Here is a 23,383-nt window from a genome sequence, read left to right as displayed (position 1 = left end):
AATTTTAAACAACTTTCCAATTTACTTTTATCACCAATTTTGCTTTGTGCTCTTGGTATTCTTAGTTGAAAGCTAAACCTAAGAGGTTCATATGCCAATTTCTTAGACCTTGAAGGCCGCCTCCTATATGAATGCATTTTGACAGTTGTTCACTACTAGAGGGTGTTAGTTCATGTGTGTCAAATAGATAACACTGTGCTCACGCACATGGAGTTACCTAGGAGTCAGAACTGATTGTTTTAAATGCAATGTCTGTCAAAAGAACTGAAATAAGGGGGCAGTTTGCAGAAGCTTAGATGCAAGGTAATCACTGAGAGGTAAAAAGTGTATTAATATAACTGTGTTGGTTATGCAAATTTAGGGAATGGGTAATAAAGGGATTATCTATCTTTTAAAACAATGACAATTCTGGTGTAGACTGTGCCTTTAAGTCTTTTACAGAGGTTTTAAAATGCATCTGCTTTAGCAAATCTGCTATAACATTGCTTAAAGGGGCAACATTCTAAAAATGTCTATATGTGTTAAAAATATGATTTATTTTGCAGGGAAGGTTAAGTTAAATCCATACAAGCCTGATTTTATATAAAGAATAAATCACAAATAGGCTCAACACACCACCACTCTACTTTTAGGGGCATAAAATTATTTTTTATTGCATCTAAAAGACAGAATTTCAAAATGTATTATATAAAGGTGTTAAATAGAATGGATGTTCCTCTATTGAGTATATGTTTTTATGCTTGTGAGACATACAAAATAAATGAAAGATATGATCATAAGCCAGTGAGCATTCAGGCTTTTAAGTTGTACGTCTTGTTAGCTTTAAATTCAAAATAAACAGCTTTAACTTGTATAAAAAACTAGTTAAATAAAGTGCCACAAATAATAGTATACTGTATATATATATATATATATATATATATATATATATATATATATATATATATATATATATATATATATATATATAAAGTATCTCTTTAAACATATTCAGATAGTCAAAAAGGTATTGTTCACTTTTCAGTTTTGATATCCTTAAACCACATTACCACAAGGATATAAATGTGCACGTGTATCTCCTTTGAATAAATCAATAATGTCTTTTGGACTCCTCCTGTGAAGTTGAGAATCGGCTGCAGCTGACTTTATCAAATGTGCTGGTTACATATATCTGAAATACACACAAGCCAAAGAAAAGAACGCAACGCTATTCTAAGTGCAATTAAAATGACATCACTTTAATTCCAATTAAAAACTCTCACACTCTGAGACCTCAGATAATGTAAGGTATGAGTTTAGCACAATCAGTCATTTACAGAGTGTCTGACGAAGTATGGGGTTTACTACGAAACGCGTAAGGTCACACCCATTTTGCACACGCTAACTGAAGATTTGGATCACAGTAAAGAGAGAGTGGTGTTTTTTTGTCTGTGATTCAGAGACGACTAGGGAGTGGAGTCTTGGGAGCATCCGATAGAATAGTGCTGGAAAATAACATGGATGATTGTTTTCAAGAGCTCTAAGTCTGCGATTGGTTAGCAGGGGTTCTTTTGTTCTGGAAGACAGGGACATCAGTGAAAAGAATAAGCATAAAGCAATATACTCATTTGACAAAATAAAGATGCAGTTTTCATTGCAGAATTATTCTTATATCTGAAGGTTTAAAATTTTGTAGTTTACAATTTGTGTTTAGTGTCCCTTTAAAGGGACAGTCTACTCCAGATTTTTATTGTTTTAAAGGATAGATAATCCCTTTATTACGCATTCCCCAGTTTTGCATAACCAAAACGATTATATTAATACACATTTTACCTATGTATGTGATTACCTTGTATCTAAGTCTCTGCAGCCTGCCCCCTTATTTCAGTTCTTTTGACAAACTTGCATTTTAGTGCCCTCTCGAAAGTAACTCCATGAGCTTGAGCATAATTTTATCTATATGGCACATATGAACTAACGCCCTCTAGCTGTGAAAAAACTGTCAAATACATTGAGATAAGAGGCAGCCTTCAAGGGTGTAGAAAATTAGCATATGAGCCTACCTAGGTTTAGCTTTCAACTAAGAATAACAAGAGAACAAAGCAAATTTGATGATAAAAGTGAATTGGAAAGTTTAATTTTGAATAGACTGTCCCTAAATATCATCTTGATACATTGTTCCACAGACAGTGTTATGAAGGTAAATATTTCAATTTTAATGCGATCAAATTTTAAATCTTTGTTATTGAAAAAACATATGAATTGAAATTTCTGTAAACATTTTATAACCCATATCCGATTTTATCACCTTTGCTATGAAAGCTATATCCTTAATAGATTATTTATGTATTTCTACTACATTTTTTAAACAAAAACAACTTACCTTTATGAGAGGAATAAAGGTATATGAAATTCAAACTGCCGTTATGAGAGGGACAATATTTTCATATACGCCTTACTAACTGAAGACAATAATAATAATTATTCCCAATGATTAAGCAAATTGAATTCCAAATTAAATCCAAATGGAGTCCTAGTACCTAAAACAACATTCCAAAACACCTCACTTTAAACAAAAATGTTGTAATATCACCACCCCTCTCTGGTGTCATTTCTCTCTATGGCCTTCCATTTTAATTTATTTACATTAAATGTTTAGCTAACTGTGAGCTATGTTCAAGATTTCTGATGTCTGTTAAAATTTCCCTTTTTTCCTAACGGACCTACATATTGAAGCTTGCACTGTGTGCACCATATTAAATACACCACAAAGATAGTCCTAACATTTTCACATGTCCTAATCTCATAGCTGCTATCTCTTGTGTAGAACTCAAAACATGGTCCCTAGTCAACATAGGCACATACTTTACATACAAGTAAAGTTGTTATACTTAACCATTCCTTTAAACGGCAACCATGGATTGTGGATTTGCTGAGGTTTCCTACGTTTACTTGGCAATAGAATATTCCCCAGAGTCAGACCCCTCTTGTAGGAAAAAAACAACAACCATGTTCTACTACAGTTTTAGTCATTCATCAGCAGATACAATCGAAAAATGTTTTCTAATGATTTTACAAATCTGCATGATTTGAAGACACCCACAAGCCAAGCAAGATAATTAGATCTCCAAGATGATATGTATTGCTATGTAAAAAGCAGGGTGAACAACAAACTTAAACCCCTATATTATCTGACTCTTCTTCAGGATGTTATAAATGTTGGTAGATTATAGATTCTGTTGATCGAAAATAAGCAATTTTTGTTTATATCCAGTTACGGGAACCCTATCATCAATTAATTTTCAATTCTAAACTACAGTATAAACTTTGTAGATTTGAATTAACTTTATTGCTTATCTCTTAAAACACAGCTTTGATCATGAAATCTGTTTTGACATATATGAGCAAACTATCTAAGCGCATTACATTGTCCTGTGTGACTGTCTTATTTTCCTTGAGATAAATATTTTTATTAAATATCTATATTCTATTTATGGTGAAAATAATTCCCTAACAAATTAGATGAACTGTTATTACATGTAAAGAATAATGTACGTAAAGCAGATAATATCTCTTGCTTTACATATGGGGGAAGATAAATAGCTGGATAATATGTACTCAATTATTTGTAATTTTGGAAAATAATTTGTTATTTGAGGTAGTAAATTAATTTCCTAAGGTTAGAATGTACATCTGGATATCAGTAGAGTTTTTTCTAAGAACAATTTTATCCCCCAAATACTTCAGTTTCTATGGTTCTGTTTTTCACTTTTATATTCTCATGGAGTTCTTTTGTTGACAATATATTAGAACATGATGAAAAACAAGCTGATAAGATTCACTCTTTGCAAGTGAAAGCTATTGAATGATTGAATGTGATCACTTACATAAGTTTCTAAAAGGTTCTCAGCCAGTAAACCCTTTGTTCCTTCCACAAAAATCATAAAAGTAAATGTTATAAATTGTCAGTGTAAAGCTTTGTGTAATAAAGATTTCCCATAAGGCTGTGCCAAGTTATTAGATTGAGTTACATGCCATTATGATACTTAACACTAGTTTAACAACATATTACATGTTCCACTTAGTAACCTTGATTTTACAGACACAGCAATCTAGTTGTCATGACAATATTAAAACAACATAAATAATGATTTTGCTTCTTGACCTATCCCTTTCTTCAAATGGAACTAAATAAAAAATATATGATAGGGTAATTTCTACACATGTTGCTATTACATAAGGAGTTTACATGTTAGGAAACCTAGGCAAAAAAGTATTTTGATATATTTATAATCTGACATTAATGGGATTTTCTTTAAACCGTCTTATAGCAATAAAAGACATAAAATCTAGGAATGAAGAGAGTTGTTAAAGTACATGATTCAATACAGTATAAGTAGTGTGACCTTGGTTATTTAGAAGGACACTCAAGTCAAAATAAACTTTTATGATTCAATGTATATCCATCCATCTACAGAAAATAAAAAGAAAGATAGTGGTATTAGCAATCCTCTTTTAAAGTGATGGTAAAGTCAGCTCACCATGCGCCCTATGTGAAATATGTACCGCACGCTCCCGACATCTACACTAAGTCTTTGCTACTTACTGCGCATGCGCACCGCTTACGCTAACTGCGCATTGCTATATGAGAATACTCAGCTCCTGGTTTTAGCCGATCGGTGCGTAGTGTCATATAGCAATGCGCAGTTAGCGTAAGAAGTGCGCATGCGCAGTAAGTAGCAAAGACTTAGTGTAGATGTCGGGAGCGTGCGGTACATATTTCACATAGGGCGCATGGTGAGCTGATGATTGGCTAAAAGCGTTGTCAATCAAAGCTGCACCGGTGAAAAAATATAGAGAGGCTGTTTGAAACACTGTACGGAGAGGGAAATAAAATCGGCATTACAGAGTGAATAAATGGTTTTTTATTTATATAAGCACATCGATGTGCTAGTTATGGTAAAAGAAAAAGGATTATGTATTGCACAACAGATGACTTTACCATCACTTTAAAGGGATATGAAACCTTACATTTTTCTTTCATGATTAGATATGTGCATGGGGAAAAAATTCTGTTCGGATCGATTCGAATTCGGAAAAATTTGAATCAATTTGGTTCGGATTCGAATAAATTCGGCTGGATTCGGAAATTCAGAATTTTGGTAAGTGCTAGGTGGGATGTGCTGTGTATTAGACTAGTATTATGTACTGTATATTAGGTGTAACCCATAGCAGAGTGATATAACCTAATATACTATACAATACTAGTGTAATCCATGGCCATCCGAATCTACCGAATAAATCCGAACTAATTCGGATTTATTCAGTAAATTTGGCACTATTTTAATTTGGAAATCCGAATCGATCCGAATCCCGAATTTTACGAATTCGGCCGAATTTCCGAATCGATCCAAAACGAATCGCACATGTCTATTCATGATTTCAGATCGACCATGCGATTTAAAACAACTTTCTAATTTACTTCTGTTATCAATTTTTCTTCGTTCTCTTGGTATATTTTGTTAAAAGGCAGTGACATATGCTTAGGAGCTGGCCTATTTTTGGAGCACTAAATGGCGGCGGTTTTCCATTTGTAAGAGCAATAGATGGCAGCACTGTTTCCTGCTATGAGTAATGCTTGTAGGATATTTCCCTATCAGACCAAACTTGGCCAGTAGTGTTCTTATCCCGGCGTCAAGTGGAAGGATAAGGAAATATCTAAGAACAAAGTGCGTGTTAGAAGAGAGGTAAGCAGTACTCACGGTAGACAGGGTAGTCCTTCACGGCAATAAGATTAATGCAGAGAATGGTCAGAGACAGGCAGAGTTCGGCAACAGAAAGGCAGTCCAGCAGTTTAGCAGTTCAGGGGTAAACCAGTAGAATGGTCAGGAACAGGCAGAGGTCAGTACCAAAAAGCAATCCAGCAGTTTAGCCGTTCAGGGGTAAACCAGTTGAATGGTTAGACAAGCAGAGTTCAGTAACAATATGGCAATCCAGCAATTCAAGGGTTAAGCAGCAAAGTGGCCAGACAAGCAGAATTCAGTAACAATATGGCAATCCAGCAATTCAATGGTGAAGCAGCAAAGTGGCCAGATAAGCAGAATTAAGTAACAATATGGCAATCCAGCAATTCAAGGGTTAAGCATATATCAATGTGGCTACAGCGGATCATGTCTGCCCGCACAATGTTAAATCGGCCCCATGATATCATGCGAATAAAGTCAATTTGATAATAGAAGTAAATTAGAAACTTTTTTAAAATGGTTTGCTTTGTCTGAATAACAAAAGAAAATATCTGGGTTTCATATCCCTTTAATAAAACTGTTGTAGCTTTATGTCTTTGTTGTTATTCAGTAATGTGGTTAGTAGGCAACTGTAGCCTTGAGCATGGTTCAGTCAAACTCTTAATGTTTGCTGCAGCATTTGTAATTATTAGCTGTAAGCAGCAATTCCAGTTTTTAAATCTTTCTCATCTACAAATATTGTCGCAACTTTTCCAAGACTGTAGCTGACAATGAGAAGTGATACTGTACAGGGCAGTGCTATCTTGCATAAGGAGTGCCAATTTCTTTTGCCAGCAGCCGTCTTGGAAAGGCCACCACAATATTTAAAAAGGAATGTCAATCATGGATGCATGCAGTGCACAAGATGGTAGGCATAATGAATGAAAGAACAGGTACGCTTTATTATTTACTGAAAAAAAATCTACAATTTTACTAACTACCTAAAATCCTGTTCCAAATTTTCATTGAACCATAGTTTTTTTTTAATTAAACCTCATATACACAACTTACACGTTTTGGTTATTGACGTAATCAAAGTTCAGGGGTTATGGAGTGACCTTGATTATTTATTTACTTTTCTCTTGTAAGATGTATCGAGTCCACGGATTCATCCATACTTGTGGAATATTCTCCTTCCCTACAGGAAGTGGCAGAAAGAGCACCCACAGCAGAGCTGTCTATATAGCTCCTCCCTTAGCTCCACCCCTCAGTCATTCTCTCTGCCTACTTAACTGCTAGGAAGGGCAAAGTGAGTGTGGTGACAAAAATTTTAGTTTTTATTTTCTCAAGCAAAAGTTTGTTATTTTAAATGGTACCGGTGTGTACTATTTACTCTCTGGCAGAAAAGGGATGAAGATTTCTGCAGGGAGGATGATAATTTTAGCACTTTGTAACTAAAATCCACTGCTGTTCTCACAAGGCCTGAATAGTACAGGAAAACTTCAGTTGGGGGAACAATTTGCAGGCTAAACTGCATTAAGGTATGTTCAGTCTATTTTTTTCTAGACAGACTGTGTTATTTCTAGAAAAGGCTGGCAATATCCCCATGAGGGAAAGGTAAGCTGTATTTAGTAAAAGAGGAATCCAAGCTTGCATAAAGGACTCATAGTTACTGGTGACACTAATAGGAAAAAAACGTTTTGATTTAGTTACAAATAAAATGTTTTTTGAGGGACTTTAAGGGATCTTTGTGGCTTGTTTAAGGGTTATTAACCCACATGGCTAGTTTAAGAAACACTCTGTGGTGTTTTTTAGGCCCCATAACTTTGAGTGAGGTGGGAGGGGCCTATTTTCAGTTGCACAGTATATTTACCTCAGAAGCATCCAGCTACTTCTCCAGAGATTCCTGCTGTATTTGAGGGCTGTAAAGAGGTTTTTTTCCCCACAAATCGTTCGTAAAGGGCAGGTAGGCACCACAGCAGAGCTGTGGCAAAGTGCTGAACGTTAATTTACCGGTTTTGAAGTTTTTTCAAACCGTTTTTTACATTAAGGGGTTAATTGTTTATTTGCATAGTTGATTCATTTACTTTACAAGAATAGCAGTGGCGCCTTATCTAGACGACATCTTAATTCAGTCGTCGACTTTCTAGCTAGCCAAGTCTCACACGGACATCGTATTGGCTTTTCTGAGATCTCACGGGTGGAAGGTGAACATAAAAAAGAGTTCTCTCGTCCCTCTCACAGTTTACTTCCTAGGGACTCTGATAGACTCAGTAGAAATGAAAATATTTCTGACGGAGGTCAGAAAATCAAAACTTTTAATCACTTGCCGCGCTCTTCATTCCATTCCTCAGCCATCAGTGGCTCAGTGTATGGAGGTAATCGGACTTATGGTAGCAGCGATGGACATAGTTCCTTATGCCCGCCTACACCTCAGACCACTGCAACTATGCATGCTCAAACAGTGGAATGGGGATTATGCAGATTTATCTCCTCAACTGCATCTGGACCAAGAGACCAGAGATTCTCTTCTCTGGTGGTTGTCTCAGGACCACCTGTCTCAGGGAATATGTTTCCGCAAGCCAGAGTGGCTCATAGTAACAACAGATGCCAGCCTGCTAGGCTGGGGTGCAGTCTGGAAATCCCTGAAAGCACAGGGCTTATGGTCTCGGGAGGAATCTCTCCTCCCGATAAACATTCTAGTACTGAGAGCAATATTCCATGCACTTCAGGCGTGGCCTCAGCTAGCTGCAGCCAAATTCATCAGATTTCAGTCAGACAACATCACGACTGTAGCCTATATCAATCATCAAGGAGGAACACAGAGTTCTCTAGCAATGATGGAGGTAACCACAATTATCCGATGGGCGGAGGATCACTCTTGCCATCTCTCAGGAATCCATATCCCAGGGGTAGAGAACTGGGAGGCGGATTTCCTAAGTCGTCAGACTTTTCATCCGGGGGAGTGGGAGCTCCATCCGGAGGTATTTGCCCAGCTGAATCAGCTATGGGGCACACCAGAATTGGATCTGATGGTGTCCCAACAGAACACCAAACTTCCGCGTTATGGGTCCAGGTCCCGGGATCCCCAGGCGGTACTGATAGATGCTCTAGCAGTGCCCTGGTCCTTCAATCTGGCGTATGTATTTCCACCGTTTCCTCTCCTCCCACGTCTGGTTGCCAGAATCAAGAAGGAGAGAGCTTCGGTGATTCTGATAGCGCCTGCGTGGCCACGAAGGACTTGGTATGCAGACCTGGTGGACATGTCATCTGTTCCACCGTGGACTCTGCCAATGAGGCAGGACCTTCTAATCCAAGGTCCGTTCAAGCATCCAAATCTAGTTTCTCTGTGTCTGACTGCTTGGAGATTGAACGCCTGATTCTATCAAAGCGTGGTTTCTCTGAGTCGATCATTGATACCCTGATTCAGGCTAGAAATCCTGTCACCAGGAAAATCTATCATAAGATTTGGCGCAAATATCTTTGTTGGTGTGAATCCAAGGGTTACTCATGGAGTAAGATTAGGATTCCTAGAATTTTGTCTTTTCTCCAAGAAGGATTGGAGAAGGGATTATCAGCTAGTTCCTTAAAGGGACAAATATCTGCTTTGTCTATTCTTTTACACAAACGTCTGGCAGATGTCCCAGATGTTCAAGCTTTTAGTCAGGCCTTGGTCAGGATCAAGCCTGTATTTAAACCTGTTGCTCCGCCATAGAGCCTAAACTTGGTTCTTAAAGTTCTTCAAGGGTTTCCGTTTGAACCTATGCATTCCATAGATATTAAGCTTCTATCTTGGAAAGTTTTGTTTTTAGTAGCTATCTCTTCGGCTCGAAGAGTTTCTGAGTTATCTGCTTTACAGTGTGACTCACATTATCTTATTTTCCATGCAGATAAGGTGGTTTTACGTACCAAACCTGGATTCCTTCCTAAGGTTGTTTCTAATAGGAATATCAATCAGGAAATTGTTGTTCCTTCGCTGTGTCCTAATCCTTCTTCAAAGAAGGAACGTCTGTTGCACAATCTTTATGTGATTCATGCTTTAAAGTTCTACTTACAAGCAACCAAAGATTTCCGTCAAACATCTTCATTGTTTTTTGTCTATTCTGGTAAGCGGAGAGGTCAAAAGGCTACGGCTACCTCTCTTTCTTTTTGGCTGCAAAGCATCATCCGTATGGCTTATGAGACTGCTGGCCAGCAGCCTCCTGAAAGAATTACTGCTCATTCTACTAGAGCAGTGGCTTCCACATGGGATTCTTCGGGGGCTATTTTTGGGAGAAAGGTTCTACAAGCAGTGGTGCCTTCCGTTTAAGGAACCTGTCTTGTCCCTCCCTTCATCCGTGTCCTAAAGCTTTGGTATTGGTATCCCACAAGTATGGTTGAATCCGTGGACTCGATACATCTTACAAGAGAAAACAGAATTTCTGCTTAGTTGATACATTTTTTTCTCTTGTGATGTATCGTGTTCATGGCCCGCCCTGTCTATTTAAGACAGGTAGTATATTTTTTTAAAAAAAACTTCAGTCACCATTGCACCCTATAGTTTCTCCTTTTTCTTCCTAGCCTTCGGTTGAATGACTGGAGGGTGGAGCTAAGGGATGAGCTATATAGACAGCTCTGCTGTGGGTGCTTTCTCTGCCACTTCCTGTAAGGAAGGAGAATATCCCACAAGTAGGGATGAATCCATGGACTCGATACATCACAAGAGAAAGAAATTTATCAGGTAAGCATAAATTCTGTTTTTGTACCTATTAGCTAAATTCTTTGGCAGCCGAGTGATACTCTTATTTTTATATTGCATACTGTTAGCATATGTGTTGTCTTTTGCCTGTAGGTATTTTATTTCAGAAACAGTTGCTTTATTTTTTTGTATTTTATTTTTGCAGTGCACTGTGAGCTGCGGTGGAGGTGTGCAAGTGCGTACTGTTCAGTGTATTAGTAATGGAAGACCAGCAACAGGGTGTCTCACCCTTCAGAAACCAGCTTCATCACAAGCCTGCAATATCGGTTTCTGTCCCACAGAAAAAAAAGGTAAGAGTGTGCATATGCTCCAGCATTCCCCTATTATAGGGACAGTATACACCAATTTTCATATAACTGCATGTAATAGACACTACTTTTAAAGAAGAATAAGCACAGATACTGATCTAAAAATCCAATATAAAACCTTTTAAAAACTTACTTAGAAGCTCCAAGTTTAGCACTGTTGATGGGGTTGGGGGGGGGGGGACCCAGTAAAAGAGGCTGGGAAAGCAGAAAGAGTAGACACTCCCTCATTCCCTGCATATGAAAAGACAGATTATACAAACAATAGCAAGACAAATCTGTAGCTGTTTAACTTAGGGCAATGCCCTACAAAAGGCCCCTTTAAGGGCTATTGGTAGTTTAGTTTAGATTGGGGGTATTTTTATAGGGTTATTAGATTAGGATTCATTTTTTATTTTTGATAATTTTGTGCATTATTTTCAGTAATTTTAAATAGACTGCCCTCTGGGCAGGTATATCGCCTAGTTCTAAATAAAATATACAGTGTTATCATTTTGTGAATCTTTTTTTGCATCTATATATACCAGTGAGTCAGGACAGCAGACTTTTTTGTAAAGTGCCAGATAGTAAATATTTACATTATTTGTTTTATTTATAATTTGGGGGCCAAGAGACAAAAAGGAGGATATTATGTAAGTACTTCACTGACAAAACAAATTTCCCAACACACATTTTTATTGAGGATGGAAATGAAAAATGTATGACTGACAAATAATCCAATCAGAAACTTACTTTGGTTTCAGCCCTATTTTTTTATTTATTTAGTTTTGTTAAGAAATGTTACTGTTATGAGAATCTCTAATTTTTCTGAATGTTGCTTTCCTTGTTGGGAATATTGTCTTAATGTATACGTGCACCTTGCAGCATGTAGTCTCTATTGCAACTACTGTACTTGTGTCTGCTGTTTTGGCGCAAAAGCAGCCATAGACAATACATGAAGGAGAGTGGCTGTGTTTCAATAAAACGTTATTTATGGACACTGAAATTTGAATTTTATATTATTTTTACATGTCATGAATTATTATTATTAAGATTAAAAAAAAAAAACAAACATTTAAAAATGCAAAAAATCAGCGTAAAACTCGGTAACGCAGCTCCATTGATTCCTATGGAGAAATAAAATGTATGTTTACACCTTAACATGAACCCCAAGTCTAAACACCCCTAATCTTACACTTATTAGCCCCTAATCTGTCGCCCCCGACATCGCCAACACCTACATTATAACTATTAACCCCTAATCTGCTGCCCTGGACATCGCCGCCACCTACATTATATTTATTAACCCCTAATCTGCCACCCCCAATGTTGCCGCTACTATTCTAAATTTATTAACCCCCAAACCTAAGTCTAACCCTAACCCCCCCTAACTTAAATATAATTTAAATAAATCTAAATAAAATCCCTATCATTAACTAAATTATTCCTATTTAAAACTAAATACTTACCTGTAAAATAAACCCTAAGCTAGTCATAATATAACTAATAGTTACATTGTAGCTATCTTAGGTTTTATTTTTATTTTACAGGCAAGTTTGTATTTATTTTAACTAGGTAGACTAGTTACTAACCTAGCTAAAATAAAGACAAATTTACCTATAAAATAAAACCTAACCTCAGTTACACTAACACTACACTATAATTAAATGAATTCCCTAAATTAAATACAATTAAATAAAATTAGCTAAAGTACAAAAAACCCCACTAAATTACAGAATATAATAAACAAATTACAAGATTTTGAAACTAATTACACCTAATCTAATCCCCCTAACAAAATAAAAAAGCCCCCCCCCAAAAAAAAAGCCCTACCCTAAATTACAAATAGCCCTTAAAAGGGCCTTTTGCGGGGCATTGCCCCAAAGTAATCAGCTCTTTTACCTGTAAAAAAAAAAATGACAAATCCCCCCCAACATTAAAACCCACCACCCACACAACCAACCCTACTCTAAAACCCACCCAATACCCCCTTAAAAAAAAACTAACACTAACCCCTTGAAGATCACCTTACCGGGAGAAGTCTTCATCCAAACGGGCTGAAGTCCTCAACAAAGCCGTGAGAAGTCTTCATCTAAGCCGGGCGAAGTGGTCCTCCAGACGGGCAGAGGTCTTCATCCAGACGGCATCTTCTATCTCCATCAGGCGTGGAGCGGGTCCATCTTCAAGACATCCGACGCTGAGCATCCTCTTCATCCGACGGTTAACACTGAATGAAGGTCCCTTTAAATGACGTCATCCAAGATGGAGTCCCTTCAATTCCGATTGGCTGATAGAATTATATCAGCCAATTGGAATTAAGGTAGAAAAAATCCTATTGGCTGATGCAATCAGCCAATAGGATTGAGCTGGCATTCTATTAACTGATTGGAACAGTCAATAGAATGCCAGCTCAAGACTATTGGCTGATTGGATCAGCCAATAGGATTGAACTTCAATCCTATTGGCTGATTGAATCAACCAATAGGATTTTCTCTACCTTAATTCCTTAAAGCTCACATGCTTTACAAAAACAGATGGTGGGACTGATTTGGCCCCTGAGCCATAGATTGCCGATACCCGGTTATATACATATATCAGTATATCGCCAAAATCTACAAACAAAGCAGTATCTATCTTATAAATATTGTGATGTAATAGTCATACTGAAATGTAACAAAAAACTGTATGTAACTCAAGAAACATATTAGTGTGTGGTTAATGTATTAGAATATAAAGCTTAGTAAAGCTAATTTGCAGAACTGATTGCTTTACAATGCAAATTGCAAAACCTGTGCAGCTGACATTATAATGAAATGAGGCTTTCTTAGGCTGAACTACATATTTGGAGCATTTATCTTTTTAAAATGAAACAGATGTTGGTATCAGTTACTGATCATACATCATCATGTTTTATAGAACAATGAGTAAATGAAAATAACTTGTGATAATTATTTTCTATTGAATTGAATCTGTATTTTTTGAGTCACACGAAACAAACAAACTTGTGCTTCAGATAGAGCATGCCATTTTAAGTCTTCAATTTACTTCTATTATCAAATTCATTCTCTTGATATCCTTTGTTGAACAGCATATCAAAGCAGGCCCAGGAGCAGCAATGCACTACTGGGAGCTAGCTGGACACTGGTTGCTACGCATATATGCCCCTTATTAATAACTCAGCAGAAGTCTTCAGCTAGTGCATTGCTTCTTCTAATCCTATCTAAGTATTATTTTCAACAAAGGATTTCAAGATACCTTTGAAGGGTTTAAACATAACACATCAGAGCATTTTCTTTTCTACTTTTATGTCCCTTTAATTTCATTAGTTTTTTTTTTCTTTTCTTTAAAGGGACACTAAAGTCAAAATTAAACTAAAATGAATCAGATAGCACATACAGTTTTAAACAACTCTCTAATTCAATTCCATTATCTAAATGTGCACAATCTTTTTAAATGCCCATTATAGAGTAAATGCAAAACTTCACAAAGTATAGTTATATGCATTTTGTGATTGGCTGATGCTGTCACATGATACAGTGGGAGCTAAAATGGAACTAACTGAAATTTGTCCTTAAAAAAAGTCTATTACTTATTTGAAATTCTGTCTAAGTGCTATTCCATTGTTGTTGTTTTTTTATTATGCATTTATTGATTATGCTGTTCTACTGTCTTTAGTGGTCCTTTAAAAAAAATTTTTTTTTACGTTTTTGTCTTGTTCAGATCCATTCTGCAAGGATTATTTCAATTGGTGCTACCTGGTTCCTCAACACGGAGTTTGCAGTCACAAATTTTATGGCAAGCAGTGCTGTAAATCCTGTTCAAAATCAAATTTACAATGAAAATCCTACAGAAACAAATTAAAGACATTCTGACTACTTTCAATTAATGAAGAAGTCCATATAAAGGTGCTACAATTTGTGTAGGAATTTAGTAAACTTTTTTTTTTTTTTTTTTAAAGGGACATGAAACCCAAAAAATGTTCTCTCCTGATTCAGATAGAGCATGTAATTTTAAAGAAATTTCCGATTTACTTATTATCAATTTTGCTTCATTCTCTTTTTGTCCTTTATTGATGCAGCAGCAATGCACTAATGGGAACTAGCTGAACACCTCTGTAAACCAATGGCAAGAGGTATATATGTGCAGACACCAATGAGCATCCTTTTCAATAAAATATACCAAGAGAACAGGGTAAATTTGATATCAGAAGTTATTTGGAAAGTTGTTAAAAATTGCATGCTGTATCTGAATCATGAAAGAAAATTTTTGTTTTTTTTGTTGTCCCTTTAATTGAAGAGACCACTATTTCGCTAAGACTATAATACTGAGAGGAGTCAACGCACACCTTCATTTGAAAAGGAGACATGGGAGTGTTGTACCTGGTACCTACACTATACGTGTTTGCTTTGTGGAGTCACAGAACTATTTGAAGTCTATTTTATCTCAGGCTGGAATAAGCCTGGGGCTTATAAAAGTGGAGATGAAGTTACATGAAAGTGATGCAGGTCAAGGGTTTTGGTTCATCTTACCTCACTCCTGTTAAAAGAGAACTCTGCTAAAGTGGCTCTTTTATGAAACCAGTAAGGTTCCCCTTCCAACATCCATTAAAATCGAACTTCTGACAGCTTGATTCAGGCAACGAAATTCATATTTCAGCACTAGTGATTTTACTGCCTGCTGTTAAACACTTGGAACACACTATCTTTGCTGTAACACAACATACTTGAGACAATTATCTAACTGAAACTAAAACTGTACTGTTTTATTCAGATTGCTAGTTTAGTTAGGATAAAGAGCAAAATGATGTATAATGGTGCTAGCACTTCCCATACTGCACTAGCAATTTTTTTTATATAGATTTTTTTTTTTAAGGTGCTTCTATTTCAAAAAAATGTTCAGCTTTTGCAGTAATAATGTAAATGAAATAAACATTTTTTTCTGCATTGGTTCCTTATTAATAGCTGTTTTTTGTTTTTGTTTTTTAATTATTTGTCACTGTTAAAGGGACATTAAAGTCATTTGTTTTATTGAATCTGTCAATTTGGAACATTTTGGAAAAGAAAAAAAAGGACATTAAATTCCAAATGGAATCCTACAATACTGGGCTTTTTTCATTTTACCTGCTGTAGTGAATTGTTTGCTATCTTTATTTTGTAATTTGAAATAGCAGATATAGACTGTTCAAATTGCCACCTATACTGAAAAATATGATTACAGCAATATTTATTTAGAAAGGTTATGTAAACAGGATACCGGAAGTGTAACAAGCACTCACTGTAGGGTGGGAGAAATACATTTTTGTATCTGATATGATTGGTTTTGCTCATTAAACCCCCCAATCACTTACATTAACTTTTTTATTCCTAACTACTTGCTTTTGTGTATATAGATATGACAATCAGGTCTTCTCTTTCTAAAGGCTCATACCTCTTAAATTGGAATTTCCTTGAGAACAAGGAGTGGTGAATTCAATGAGCAAAACTGCTATGTAAAACACAAAAATAAATCCTAAAGGCGCAATATCCCATACATTTAATATTCTGCATCCAGTATAACAAGTAATTGGGAACACATTATTTTTTAACTACACATAATAAAATGTATATTACTAATCTCATACTGTTTAATATCCCTTTAAATTTATTTCTAAATATTTATTTTGTTTGCATATCTCTTCCACTCTAGTGCCTACATGTTTATGAATATTATACACTTCTATAAATACATTGACTATAATGTCCCTTTAATAAGAATTACTTGTTTGTTTGTTTTTTGCTTTTGGAGGCTAATTTCTGACTTCAATATAGATGTCATGTTTGCCTTGTTCTAAACAGGCAGTAAGCAATTGGTAATATGTATCAGTTGTGCACAAACATGCATTTCCTGTTGGTTTCAGTATTAATTTAAACAGCTTTAATTTGACCTTTTTGCAAACATGTTATAATGTTTAATTTCTTTATTTCATATGCATGATGCAACTGTTTCATGTTTAATGTGCCTGTTACTCCATTAAAGAATATTACAAGTTAGAGATTTGTCTTAAACACCAAAAGTAAAATGTTTGTTCTGGGTGAACTAAATGATCTGCACTCTGTAATGATAAGAGTAAGATGAATATCAGTCTTGGTTATTCTTTGGTTCTTCATATTAGCCCTAGTAACACTGGGCAGGATTGCAAATTACTCTAAATAATTGCTAATCTCTCCAGCAGGGTTAAATCATGTAAAGTTTTACTACGTAATATTTATAATTTTAGTTTTGTTGTTTTGTTTTTGTTTTTAAATAAAGTTTTTTTAATTAAAAATGTAATGTGACTAATTGTGTCATATTTGTCTACCAAAGCATATATTTTTTATTTTTAAAAGCCTTAAAACAATAGTTGAATCATACTAAGATCAACTTTTTTTTAAGGTATACTTTATTTCATATATGTTTGTTTTTTGTTATTTAGTTGTTTTTTTGTTGTTTTTTTTAATTGTTTTTATTGAAGTTTAGCATACAATATATTACACAACCAGTCATGCAGATGGTATACGAGTACAAATCAGTTGTATAAACATAGGAACACGCAATTGTATCTGTTGCATTACAGATAATGTTAAGTTAAAAGGTACAGGTTTGCATGTCTGTCAAACATATAGATAACCGATCGCATGTAATTTAAATGTAGTGTACTGATTTGCTTTTGGTAACCAACATAAAAGAACTAAACCTCAGTTTTAAACTTAAGTGTATATCTCCCATATTTATTTGAAGCCATTCTTACAATCTAATTATAATTCTTTGGGAGGAGTAGTTATTTGCCAAAGAAGAATATTGAGTATAAGGCTTATGAATTAAAGATATTTTCTGTTTAACATATATGGGTAGCTTAAGATAGTTAATAAAATATGATAATAAGTGTGGTATATATCAAGGGAAACCGCAATATAAGTGTTACACCAAGAATGGTTTTGAAAAGGAAAAAATCTTCCCAAAGGCTATTTTGATGGAAGAATCACAACTGCAGTTCCTGCATAATTTACAACAAAGAGTGAACTCTGTTAAGGCTTTTTTTCATATACCTTAATTACCAGCATATGAGTTAGTGCAGAATATAAATGTGTAGCTCAGTGTAACAATATACATATAAATCACAGAGGTGGAACAAAATGGAACAATGGAACCATGCTGTAGTTACAATGTAACACTGTTTGAGCACTTTGATATATCCTGAGACTCCGGTAGTAAACAAATGAGAAACAGCTGGGTTTCTTAGTAAGTACCTGGAGTCTCCAGAACTGAACTGATATCAGAATAACATATTGTGGGTAAGAGGTAGACAGTACTGAGAATGATATGTGTTAGTGAGAAAGTTATGCAATGCAAACATGCTTACTGGAGTGGGAGGTGAGACTGCAGGGCTGGAATGAAGAAACAGCTTAACTAGTGGAGGTGACATCACACCCGCATATGAGCAGTACGGTAGTTAGGAAAACCAGCATGATGGTACAATTCAGCTGGTGAAGGAGCTTTAGGAGTTTGAAGGTATTCCAGTAGGTAGAATCCGTGTAGAATACTTTAGGTATAAGGAGGCAAATGTCTGGTTTAGCAAACTCCGGCTTGGGAACCACCATAACCGGAAGTAGACAAGAAATTACCAAGCAAAGAACTAAAAGTGAGGTTCCTGTTTATAGGCTGAAGCAGAGTACAGACATACAGAGCTGATGTAGCTACTGAGTGTCACAATAAGTCTCTGGTTAGAATAAAAAAGAACCAGAGTATTATATATGAGGGAGAGTAGGAGTCCAGCCGATTAATTATATGAAATATCTCTTATAGGGCCTGTTTATAGAGGGGGTACCACCAGAGGAAACAGCCCCTTAGAGGCTGAGAAATGCGTCAATTTTTTAATGAAAAATATGTTTTTATTCATATTGCTGCTGTGGTGGATTTTTACTTCACCAATTTTGGGATTTTGTGGGAGTTTTCCAACTGTTTGCTGTGGAGTTCAGTCATCTGGGTGGCTGTGAAGTCCCATTCTGCCTGTACTGCACCTGGAGGTGCTTTCCATCCTGTAAGTGCAATCATTTTTCACCTATTTGCCCCTGACCACACTGTACTGGGCTATGGTTGTTTGCTCTTCATCCTTATACAGGTGGTGTGAGTGTCTCCTCAAGAAGTCCTGGCTTTATACTACAGTCGGTTGGCATCAGTGAGCTGGACTACTGTAAAGTTCCAGCCCTTCCCATTAGCACCATTGAGTGCCTCACATCTGTGTACATTTCTTCTTTTTTCCATCAATATTATTTGTCTTGTTGGTACTAGGCCATTGCGGTGCCTCTGTTTCCTTTTCACAGACCATTGGGCTCAATACATTATATCTAATTAAATTCTAATGATTAAGAGGTTAAGAACAAAGTGGAGGTTGAGACTAATAAAATGATAGAGTGCATTATGGCTTATTAGCACCATTGGGTGCATCACGTTTGTGTACATTTCTTGTTTTTTCCATCAATATTATTTGTCTTGTGTGGTACTAGGACATTGCGGTGCCTCTGTTTCCTTTTCACAGACCATTGGGCTCAATACATTATATCTAATTAAATACTAATGATTAAGAGGTTAAGAACAAAGTGGAGGTTGAGACTAATATAATGATAGAGTGCATTATGGCTTATTTTAGAGTGCATTATGGCTTTATTTAACTAAAATAACTGAAGTACAGTTATTTTAGATACTATATCAATGGGGGGGAAAAAACTAAAAAAACTCAGGGGTATAAATCATTGTCTGTGATACTAGAATATGTTAAGGCCTGGGTTGCTTCATTATAAAGATATCATTGTCTGTTAATACTAAAAAGACTGCTATGTTCCATTCTCTCATCCAATCAAACCCTACCGACTGGGTATGGGCCCTACTGTATACCCAGCAACAGGTGACTGTCAGTAAGCAGGAATCTATTTGTTTGAATCAGTTAGAAATTACACAAGCGCCGCCAAATCAAGAGACAACCAATTCACATGATATTATATGAAAGACATAACTTTTTAAAGACTGTACACATATGATGACACATTTTCAAGCTATCTAGGTGAAAATGAGATGTGCAAAGACGTGTGGTACATATGATACATAACTTTTTAGAGAGTGACAATAGATACCTACCATCTGAACAATGGTGTGTTGGATTTATATATATAAAAACGACAAGCATACTGGATAGTTTACCTGGCGTTATTAACAGTTTAGGTGAATATGTCACATGAAAACACAACTATACATATAATAGTCAAAACACATGAGCAACCAGGTCTCTAAGTAGTAGGTCAATTTAGTTATAAAATAAGCATATAGGTCTAGAGTCTTTAATTAGAGAATAATTCCGATTATCCTAATATTTTGAAGGTATAATCTAGATTTTATTAAAGACACAGAGACGAGTATTTTTGCATTCTCTCTTTTTACTACTCAATGCAGCTTTTAAAAGTACATAATAACATAAACAAACATATTAAAACAGCATAGAAAACAGATAACCACAATAAGTAGCTAAGGATAGAGCTAACTTATAACTCCAAGAAAAAAGTGACCAATCAGAGAAGGAATAGTGACCATAAACTGTCCAATAAGCATCCAAACTTCCTCTTTCTTGACTGATGCTCACCCATGGAAAAAATTTTAGAACTAGTAACAGTCCAAAAAGTCCCAAACAGAATAAAACATATGCATAACAGTTGAAAGTTTGATTAAAGGAAAACTTGTGAGATAAGAACTTGATTGCAGAAGATGACTTGGATCTAAGGGTACTTGTCAGGTGAAAATCCTCTTGAATAGAAGGTACAAATCCCGATTTAAGGAAAGGATTTCCTTCAGATGGAAACTGTCGAAATAAGAAAAAATAAGTAATAATAACAATATAAAAGAATTCTTAAAGGGAGGGTATCAAACATAATTGAGGTGGGAAAATACTCGTCTCTGTGTCTTTAATAAAATCTAGATTATACCTTCAAAATATTAGGATAATCGGAATTTTATTACAAGACCAGAGACTCATATTTTTGCAAGTTTAAAGCACATTAATCCTAGTATAAACCATTTAAGAAAATAAGTTAAGTGAGGCATGTTGAATGGGTCTGAAATAGAATTGTTTAAAGGTAGAGTCTGAAGACCAATCTGCCGCATCCAAAATCCGCTGAAGCGGAGCAGACTTCAAAAAGGCTTTAGAAGCAGCAGAACCTCTAACTGAATGGGCTGAGAAAGAAATATCGATCCCAGCTTCTTTCATGACCCATTTAACCCATCTCGCTATGGAAGTAGAGGATACGGCAGCATGAGGGGGAATAAAGGAAATTAAAAGTTGGTTATTAGAAGGTTTTCTAAAAGGTAAAGTTCTGGATTCATAAGATTTCAAACATTCAACCACACAAAGGGAAGGTTCAGAAGGAAGGTAAGGGTAAAAGATAGATGTGGAAAGGGTTTTAGTTCTTCGTGAAATGAAAAAGGTAACGCCCTCCGGAGAGAAGCGTTTAGAATTCCAATCTAGGGCTTTAACGTCAGAAACTCTTCTGAAAGAAATTAGGCAAAGAAGAGTGGCGAGTTTAGCTGTGAGTTGTTTAAAAGATAATGAGGCATTATGTGGCCAAGACTTAAAAAGGGAAAAAATTAGGTCCACATCCCAGAAAAATTCATGTTTAGGAATTGGAGGACGTTTTAGTCTCATGGCCTTGAGGATCCTACAAACTAAAGGATGTTTACCTATAGAAGCATTATTAATCAAATTATGTCTAGCAGAAATAGCTAAGCGATGTACATTGATAGTTCTATATGCTAAACCTAAATCAAAAAGGTGTGATAAATAATTAATAATGTCAGTTAGATCTGAAGAAATGGGATCCAGATTCCTTTGCAAGCACCAGCTAGACCATTTAGACCAAGCGGCAAAGTAGCATTTACGAGTGCCCGGGGCCCAAGATTCCTGAAAGAGGGATCTTGCTCCAGCCGAAAGGCCTCGGAGAGCCCAGTGTCCCCTGAGATCGTCCATGCTACCAGGAGAAGAGAACCTTGAAGGACTAGATCGTGGTAATTGCCCTCTGGATCCGTAAGAAGATGTGGAAGACAAGGAAGAAGAATCGGGAGATCGATGGACATTTCCAGAAGGGATGGATACCATGACTGTGTCGGCCAAAGGGGGGTCACAATCATTAGACGAAGGAGATCCCTGCGGACAATTGAAATCGTCCTCGGGATCATCGAGAATGGAGGAAACGCGTAGACCCCTAGACGTGGCCATGGATGGAGAAAAGCATCTATGGCAGCTGCTTCCGGGTCTGGGCGCCAGCTGAAATAAGGAAGAATCTGAAAATTGGTCCTGGATGCGAAAAGATCCAAACAAAAGGGACCTCTGAGAGATTGGAGGGAGAGAAAAAGACTCCTGTCCAATTTCCAATCGCTGTAATCCGTCAAATGACGAGATCCCCAGTCCGCCATTGAATTCGCTTGTCCTGGAATATATTCTGCTCTGACTGAAATGTTCCTGTCCAAACAAAGATGAATAAAATCCTTGGTGATATTGGACAGGTCCCTGGACTTGGTGTCTCCCAAACGATTGAGATACTGCACCGCAGATATATTGTCCATGCGCTGTAAAATAGAAACTGGAGAAGAAAACTTTGCAAAACTCTTGACTGCAAACGAGCCAGCCAATAATTCTAAACAATTTATGTGAAAGCGTTTTTCTTCCAGAGTCCATTTGCCACCTGTGATGGAAGGACTGCAACGAGCTCCCCAGCCTGAAAGGCTGGCATCGGATTCGATGATGAAATCCGGAGTTTTGCCAAAAATGGCTCTTCCGTTCCAGGCCTCTAAATGTGAGAGCCACCAAGAAAGTTCTTCTTTCGCTTCTGGAGATATGGGAATCAAGTGAGAGTAGGAAAAACCTTTTCTCAAATGAAGGATTTTCAATCTTTGAAGTTCGCGATAATGAAGGGGGGCAGGAAAAATAGCCTGAATAGAGGATGAAAGTAACCCTACTATCCTGGCTATAGTTCTGATGGGAACTGAATCTTTGGATAAAGTTTTGGAAATCTCTTTCTTTATATTCTTCACTTTGTCTAATGGGAGACTCAAAGTGGAAAGAATTGTATCTATCTTGAAACCTAAAAAGATTAGAGATTTGGTAGGAACCAGAACTGATTTCTGTTTGTTTACTATGAAACCTAGAGATTCCAAAAGGGAGATTGTTGAAAACAAATGATTTTGGAGAGGGAGAAAATTCTGGTCCATGATAAGAATGTCGTCCAAATAGATAATTAGACGGACACCTCGAAGCCTCAACCAAGCTATTACTGGTTTGAGTAATTTTGTGAAAATCCAAGGAGCAGAGGATAAGCCGAAAGGAAAGTTAAAAATTTCCAGTGCTCTTGAGCGATTGGAACGGTTAAATAGGCGTCTGTGAGATCTAAACGAACTAACCAATCGTTTTCCCTTAGACATTCTCTTAATAAATGAATGCCTTCCATCTTGAAATGATGGTAAACAACGTAAGCGTTTAAAGATTTTAGATTTATAACCGGTCTGAATTGGTTGTTTTTCTTTTTGACAAGAAAAAGATTGCTTAAATAACAATTTTGAGGATGATGGACCGGAAGAATAGCTTTTTTGGAAGAAAGGGAAAA

The 23,383-nt window shown here is 36.3% G+C and overlaps 1 protein-coding gene across 1 annotated transcript in view; it reads left to right on the top strand.

The window, feature by feature from the left end:
- The window catches only part of ADAMTS16 (ADAM metallopeptidase with thrombospondin type 1 motif 16), a 399,543-nt gene extending 382,510 nt beyond the window's left edge, over window positions 1–17,033 (top strand). Inside the window, exons 22-23 of the mRNA XM_053714402.1 lie at window positions 10,586–10,730; window positions 14,445–17,033. Coding sequence (XP_053570377.1) covers window positions 10,586–10,730; window positions 14,445–14,563 — 264 coding nt within the window. The 3' untranslated portion in view covers window positions 14,564–17,033. The remainder of the gene's footprint in view (window positions 1–10,585; window positions 10,731–14,444) is intronic.
- The last annotated feature ends 6,350 nt before the right edge of the window (window positions 17,034–23,383 follow it).

This window comes from Bombina bombina, chromosome 5 (genome assembly GCF_027579735.1).
Source record: "Bombina bombina isolate aBomBom1 chromosome 5, aBomBom1.pri, whole genome shotgun sequence".
Classification (NCBI taxonomy): Eukaryota; Metazoa; Chordata; class Amphibia; order Anura; family Bombinatoridae; genus Bombina; species Bombina bombina.
The sequence above is the reverse complement of the archived record's forward strand: the minus strand, read 5'-3'. Positions and strand labels throughout refer to the sequence as shown.